General features: G+C 37.8%; 1 protein-coding gene across 1 annotated transcript; it reads left to right on the forward strand.

The window, feature by feature from the left end:
• Positions 1-5,357: 5,357 nt before the first annotated feature.
• Positions 5,358-7,845, forward strand: LOC308689284 (uncharacterized protein; the record flags this gene model as incomplete). The annotated part of the gene is made up of 5 exons (XM_081362938.1): positions 5,358-5,702; positions 5,853-5,974; positions 6,271-6,434; positions 6,526-6,658; positions 7,384-7,845. The coding sequence occupies exons 1-5, from the start codon at positions 5,621-5,623 to the stop codon at positions 7,843-7,845; spliced, it is 963 nt and encodes a 320-aa protein (XP_081219064.1). The 5' UTR covers positions 5,358-5,620.
• Positions 7,846-8,198: the final 353 nt, after the last annotated feature.

An 8,198-nucleotide genomic window follows, 5' to 3' on the forward strand; every position in this document is an offset into this window, starting at 1 on the left:
CAGTTTAATTCTGTAGAATTTGTTTAGAACTAAATTATGTAACTCTAATCAACTACTGTATTTTAAGTTGCCAGTTAAGGAGTTATATAGACTTCATCTTATAAAAAAAAAATAGAAAAAAACTGCAGTAAAAATAGCAATATTTTATTTATTAATAAAATATTAATTTTATTAAAAAAAATGTACTGAAAGAATGAATGAGGTGTTTAAACACCGCTTCCCCTTTAAAAAAGGGGAGGAGACCGATAGAAACTCTGGGTTTACTGAAGAAAACCTGCTCCCGACCAGGTTAGGTTCACAGAGTAAGTTACCATGGTAACTGACTCTGAGTTTAAGTTACCTCTCTTTCAGAAACGGGCTTGACTTACTCTGCTTTGTCAGGTTTAACATACCTCCCATTCTGAAACAGAAAACTCAGAGTTTCCCTCATTTCAGGGTTAACATACTCAGAGTTTTCACTTAACCTCCTTTCTGAAACAGGCCCCTGGTCCAGTTTGGTGTGTGTGTGTGTGTGTGTGTGTGTGTGTGTGTGTGTGTGTGTGTGTGTGTGTGTGTGTGTGTGTGAGCCTGTGTGTGTCTGAGTATGTGTTTGGGTCTGAGTGTGTGTGAGTGTGTGTCTGTGTTTGAATCTGTGTGTGTGTGAGTCTTTTTGAATGTGTGTGTGTGAGCCTGTGTTTGAGTGTGTGAGCCTGTGTTTGAGTGTGTCAGTAAGTTTGTGAGTTTGTGTGTGTGTGTGTGTGTGTGTGTGTGTGTGTGTGTGTGTGTGTGTGTGTGTGTGTGTGTGTGTGTGTGTGTGTGTGTGTGTGTCAAGTTCCAGGTTTGTGTGTGAGCAAAATTTGCAACAAAAAGTCTGTGGAGCAGTCATAGCATAGAAAGTGTAGCAATGGCAAAGTCTTTAAGTTATCTGACACTAACTGTTGGCAATGGGAATGTGTACTTGTCAATAAAAATATATGATATATATATAAAGTTTATATATATGATGTATATATATATATATATATATATATATATATATATATATATATAACTTAATCACCCCCCCCCCCCCCCCCCCCCCGGTCGTTCCAAGCACATCCCATTTCGTGATTCCAAGCTCACTCGTTTGCTTCAAGACTCTCTGGGCGGAAACACGCGTACCCTCATGATAGCCTGTTTCTCACCTGCCGACAACAATTACGAAGAGAGCATCAGTACTCTACGCTACCGCCCGGTCATCAACGAGGACCCAAAAGATGCCATCCTGCGTGAGTATCAGGAGTAAATCAAGAAGTTGCGGGCGTTAATCTCTGGGCAGCTGGGGTCTTCGAACCTCAGTTGTAAGAAACACAACATTTGTGTAAATTTTAAGCTCTTTCGACTTATTTTTTCTTTTAACAGCACTTTTGGTTGGTCAGAATTCAGGAGATCCTCCAGCTGTTCTGAGGTGTGTACTGATATAAAGTCAATGGAAGAGTTTTAAAGTTGTTGTTTCTGCACTAGGATGAGGCCTTCATCTCTGAAGATCTTTAAGAATTTGAGTAAACTTTCTATTTTAATGTGTTGATTGTTTTTTTCATTGCCAATAGAAAAAACTTAAGCACTAACTCATCCATTATTTGCAATTTTATTATTTTTTTCTATAAAACATAGTCTTTTCGCTCAAAATTAATGCCTCAGCCCATCCCCCCTCCTGCTATCTGCCTCTCGTTATCTCATTCTGATGTCACTCACATGGTGGAGAAATGAAGATTACTCCACCACGAAAGAAATTCATACAGGTTTGAAACAACTTGAGGGTGAGTAAATGATGACAGGATTTTCATTTTAAAGTGAAGTAATCCCTTTAAAGTAGGCGACCTTCACTCATTTCACTGAACATCATTTATTTGAGCAACAAATAAACAAATTTATTTTTTGAAAAGAAAAATGCATGATGATGTCACTAGAGTGGATGGCCTGTTAAAGGGGCGGATTACCTAATATAACAGGTTGGACAATAATTAAATGTAATTGTTTAGTTGAATATTAGCAAATTATATAATTCATAATAATATTCAATTACAATTACAATGTTAATGATATGTTAATATCACAATTTGAATGGAAATTATACAAATTAAAGCTGAAAACTGTATAAGAATATATTGTCAAACGTGTCATCCAAGATAACGGATGACATTATGGGCTAACAGAAGGTTATAACTGTTATCCTATATGACAAAATTGTTATCCGGTATGACAAAACTCAGTTTAAATCTTAATCAGGCAGTATTTTTGGCTACCTATAGAAATCCGCAACCTTTACCTTTAACTTCCAAATATGTAAATTCATGCTAAATAAACATAATTACATAAAATCCACATTATAAATGTTATTTTAGTGTTATCCCATATGACACAGGATTTTACTACATAGTGTGCTAGTGAGGGAAAAGGGTAAGTTAAATACATTTTATTAAAGACATACTTCCTTTCACCATTGTTTGGGGGTCTTTCAGGGTCTTCCTGATTGTGTAACATGCTGTCTCACGTCGTGTCAAAATAAATTCACAATAAAATTGCTCCAGTTTGCTTGTTATCCCGGATGACATTGGCTGACAGCCAGTTTTGGGACAGAATGCTCCAAAACATAACAATCAACTGGATGTCATATTCTTTGTAATATTTAAATATATTGTTGTCAAGACTCATACAATAATGCCTGTGGCAGAGATGTTAGGGTTTATTAGATTTTTTACAGTTTGTTTGGCTTTTTTGTATGTCACTCTAAGGTCCGGACAGTTATCCGGTATGACATTATGTGACTATAATGTCTAATAATTTTTACACTTTGTAATACCCTCAATATATGTTCATATCATTTGATAAACAGAGATCAATAGATTCAATAAATGTGCTTTATATTAAACATTTCCTTATTTTGACTTCATAAAGGGGTTTGGACATCAAAATTGCACGTCACGTCATTGGGCCAGCCACTGAAGCCGAGACCTCCTCCAAGCCAAAAGAATGCATACTTAGATTTATAGTTTTAGAAAGTCCCTGAAAGACAAAAAATATGAACAAACAGATTTGTTAAATCTGCCACAACCTACACCACAGGGCTTCTACACAAGACAGAGAAATACAGTTAATTATTTTATGTAATTTGTACTGCAAGACAAAACCCTGTTGAATACCTCTGTAAAATTACTCCTGTTTAATTGGGAGAAAGTTAAATGTTTTTCTCTACTTCTGTTATATCACTGAATAAGAAGTTTATGACCTCTTTGTATGTGGTCTTTCTATTATAGTACTGTGACTTTCATGTTCTCATATTTAGTTTTGCCACAGTCATTGAACACTTAAATGTGCTTAAATTCTTATTTGAATTTAAAGTAAATAAAGTATATGTTTGATAAATGAGATCTCTGATTAAAGTCCTTGAAAACCCCAAAAATATTGCTTGAAAAGTCCTTGAAAGTCCTGGAATTTCATTGTACACTATCTGTACGAACCCTATTGAAGACCCTGGTTTGCATGCGAAAGTTGAAGAAGGGTGCTGTTCCAACATTGTTTGCCTGGACTGATAGCACCGTGAGGCCTGCAAGGAGGTCTATCATCAGAGGAATTACAAGGTATTTTTCTGTGCAGTTACATTCTTAGTCCATAATGTTTTTAAGACCTCTTTTCATGTGACTAAGTTTCAGTAATACTGCTTTCCAGTCATGCAACCACTGCAGTTGTTGAAGAGGATGTCTGGCAGGTTGAGTGACGTGACGTGACATCTCTGGACATAATTTTTTTCCCTACTATAATCTGATTGCTAGGATCAGAGGAAAGCTGGTAGAAAATACAGTAGCTATCGACTCAGTATACTCTCAGTGCCTCACGTTTATTTAACATAACTGAGCATCTGACAGGTGTCGTGCCGAAAAGTGATGGTCTGCCGAAAATTGATTGTGCCCAGTCTCTTTACATCTACAGCTGGATCAAACAGACATAACGTGCAAATAATCATCCGTTTATGTCCGTGGTAATAGCAAAGGTATGTCTGTGTGATACTTTAACGTTTCTTTTTACATAATAATAACAACTGTGGCCAAATAAGTGTTTGCAGTTTAAAGCTGAATCAGGTATGACATTTACATGATTATAGGAATAATAGAAGCCTGTTGTTGCCGATGAAATACATGTTTGTAATACGTGTTGAAAACGGACTGTAGCCTATAACATGACTTACTTCTGAGCTATTTATAAAATAAAGACATGATCTCTTTTGCAATTATCCTTATGACTCTGCATTATTTTACCTGCTGTGTACCAACCAACCCAGACCTTTTTACCTGTTAAAGCTGCCGTCGGCAACATTTTTTTGATCAAATTAAGTGAAATTGACACTATAATCCGACAGGACAACATAAATAAGGTGGTTTTAGAAAAAAACCAGAGCTTCTAACTCCACCTGGAGCATGTTATTTGTTTTGCAAAAATCCACCGCTCCCGTCTCATCGGGTCCAATCAGCGCAGGGGGGTGTGAGATCTGACTGTCAATCACAGTTCGTGCACACGCCACAGATCCCCCCTCCCTCGCGCAGACGCGCACGTTACAATGGGGATGGCTAGTGTGACGTCACGACATCACTTCCGTGTCCAAGCCGCTGCGTCTAATGTAAACACAATGGCAGTAGCTAAGGAACCGGTCACTTTTTTTACGGTGACATCGTATTTTGCGGACACCCCAAAGTCCGTGAAAAAGGGTTTGAACTCGTACAACTCCAACAGAGTTGTAAATGTTAGTGTGCTGGCAGGTGGAAGTCTGAAAGGGAAAGTACAGGCTTCAATGAAAAGTAAAGTTTACGAGGTTGAGGTGAGGTCCCGACTCTTGAGTGACTCGTCAAATGGCACAAATTTCTATGACTTTTGTTGTTTTATATGAGCATAAAACAAATTGTTAATCAAACATTAAGCTGTCGCCCTTTACCATAAAAAGATTGTACATTTGTCACGGTTCAAACGTTACAAGTTTTTAGTAGCTACCGTTACCTCGCTAACATAAGGCTGTCGGCCACCAAGCTAACTTTACTGTACAAGTGTAACGTTAACTATTGTACTTAGCTATGTTAGAATAAGTACCTATGGTTTGTTGACAACTTAAAACTCTGGAAAAGTATTGCTCGCCCAATACAGATTAGACGTTACCTAACTAGTTGTTGGCTCCACCTAGTGCAACACAAAGATAAGAAAAACCTTTATTGATCTCACAATTCACTTGTTACATTCAGCTCTCAAGAAAACACTCAGGGTGTGCAGAATAGACAGGAAACGAACAATTAAATAGTAAATATAGGAGGTATCTTATACAGTGACTACCAGACTTCAGGGGGCAAAAAGTATAAACAATAAAAAAATAAACATACTATAATAAAAAAAAGTTAGCAGTGCAGGCTTACAGAGTGCACTACAAAGCTTTGCCTCTTAGCATTGTTAAGAGTTTTTTGTGAGGGTTAGCAAAGTTGATTTCACTCAGGTACACGTTGAGGGACAGGAAGTGAAGGCAAGTTCTTGCTCTTGTGCCATCGGGAGGTCCAAGTGCCACCATGTTGCAGCCCTCCTCATTTGGGCTGAGAAGAACTTCACCCGCACGGATGTCGAGTGTATGTGGAAGAGGCCCACGACACCCAAAACAGAGCAAATCACGGCCAAGAAAGTGTCTGTGATTGCACCTTCCACATCACAAGGTTAGTTCTTCGAGTAACTTGGAAATATCTGTCATGCTTTCTGTTTTGTTATCATTGGAAAAACAATGACCATATGTTTTCTTTTCATAGTAAAATCTAAGCCTGGGTTAGATAGCAGTTACCATCATATCCTTTATGCTATTTTTTCAGCTGGAATTAAACGCCCTGTCACCCCGGAGGACAGAGAATGGGCATCGTCATCTCTGGCACAGCTTGACCGTTTTACAGGTCTGGGTTGGATATTAGCTCCAGAACCTCCTGCACTGCCTCAGGTTTGACTTGTGTTTTGTTGTTTCATGTCCTGCTTTATCAGAAACTTCACATGTACACAACATTAAATCAGTTACAAAGATTGACGATATCCCTAGTAAGATGGTAAATTTAGTTTGACATATCCACAGATTTAAATTGCAAATCAGACATAAACCTGTTCAGACTTTAATTTTAACTTTATTCAAACCGCGCATTTCGTACACAAGGCAACTCAATATATGTATGTCTGTGAACAATGTTGACATGAAGGGATCTAATTGTTGTTATTCTGATTCAATGATATTTGTTGGGACAGACTTTTGACCCCTGCCATCACGTCAAAACTTTTGATGGGATATTGGCCAACTCCGGGTATTGTGAGGACAAAGCTCAACATCTCCTTTCATCCCTTGCTGTGAGCCCACAACAAAAGGAAGCCATCGAGAGGGCCACAGTTGGGCAAACTCAGAATGACTTATGGTAATAATACATACAAGGATCGATTGATTTCATGTGTACTAAAAGTCATTAGTGACTGTGAGGTTAACTGTTGTGTGTTTCTTTATAACAGGATGGCATATCGCAAGAAGAGAGTTACAGCCAGCAACTTTGGTCTTGTGTTGGCGGCAGTGAAGAGGAACTCTTACCCTCCTTCATTATTCAAAACGCTGCTTGGTCATTACAACTTCAAGCAAGGAGCTCATGTAAGTGATGGACACAAAGTTCTTTTAACCCTTGGGTACTGTAATAAAACATATCCTTTAGTTATATTTGTTATATGCTATCACACTCCTGGATCTTCCAAAGACTTGTGAAAACATCTGCTTTGGCACATTACTTTTTCTGCAGCATCAAATTTTAAGTAATACTCCCCAGCAACTCCCATTATAACCACAATTTTTCATTCAACCATGACACTGCAGTGAAATCACATATGAAAGGCATTCACAAGGTTAAAATCCATTATTTAAAAACAAAAAAATAATTGTTTTGATCAGGTCTGAGCTTGATGAATAGTGTTTGGGGAAAAAAGGTTGATCAAATTTTTTTATCAGAGGTTTTTTCAGCTGTAATGGTTGTGGCTTTTAAACAGCCAAAACTAGGTTTGAAAGGGTTGTAAATTTGCCCACAGTGTATTTTAGACCGTTTACATTATTTTTTATCACATATTCAAAATTTATGTACAATTAAGTTTCTTCACCAAAAATGTTTTTACTCTCAAATACAGTGAAGGTTATTGTCAATTAGTTCTACATATCACCCTTTGGTGGCAGAAAAAACCCACATAGAGACCCTAGGGTAATTTTTAAATCAAACAAGTGTAAACAAAGATTGTACTACAAGGGTTGGGCTGATATTTCTTTCCTTCTCTCCCTTTATAAAGCACCTTGTGATGCCATTGTGTATGAAATTCCCTTTCAACCCCCAGGCTTGTGATTGGGGAATCGTTCATGAGCCAAAGGCTAAAGAAGAGTACATGAAGCGCACTGGTGTGACCATCCAGGAGAGCGGAGTGTTTCTCTCTGACAGTGGCCTGCTTGGTGGCTCTCCAGATGGGACAGTATCTGCTGACTGCATCATTGAGGTGAAATGTCCTTATGCAGCCAGAAACAAGACCATAATTCAGGCAGCAGAGGCAAAGGACTTTTATCTCAAACTGGATGAAGTTACTGGCCTACTGAAAATGAAGCCGACTCACAACTACTGGCATCAAATTCAGGGCAACCTGTACCTTACGGGAGCTGGCACATGCCACCTGGTGGTATGGACTCCGCTGGATGTTGTAATTCTGTTCATCCATAAAGATCCAGCTTGGGCAAACAACATTAGTGTTTTAGAAATATTTTATAAGGACATTTTCCTTCCCCATATTCTCTCCGATATTAAATGATTAACCCTGCATTTGTTTACATGTTCTAAATAGGGATGTCAGGATTCAAATATATATAAAAAAGTAATATAATAAAAAGTAAACTTATAAATAGGCAGTAGAATATCATTATTATTATTATTATTATTATCATTATTAGCAATACCTATACCTACCTAGCTAGCTATAAGAAAGCAGATTTATGTGGATGTTTTTGAAAGATCTATGTCTTTCCATGTGCTTACACGGTTCATGTCCATTTTTACGTGACAAACGCGGCTGCACATGATCCTTTTTTTTTTTAACTCTTCCTTTGGCCGCTATGAAAATAAGATTTTCACATTTAACTTATGAACCTGCCATTGACTTCATGC

This window comes from Scardinius erythrophthalmus (genome assembly GCF_964197995.2).
Source record: "Scardinius erythrophthalmus genome assembly, chromosome: 4".
NCBI lineage: Eukaryota > Metazoa > Chordata > Actinopteri > Cypriniformes > Leuciscidae > Scardinius > Scardinius erythrophthalmus.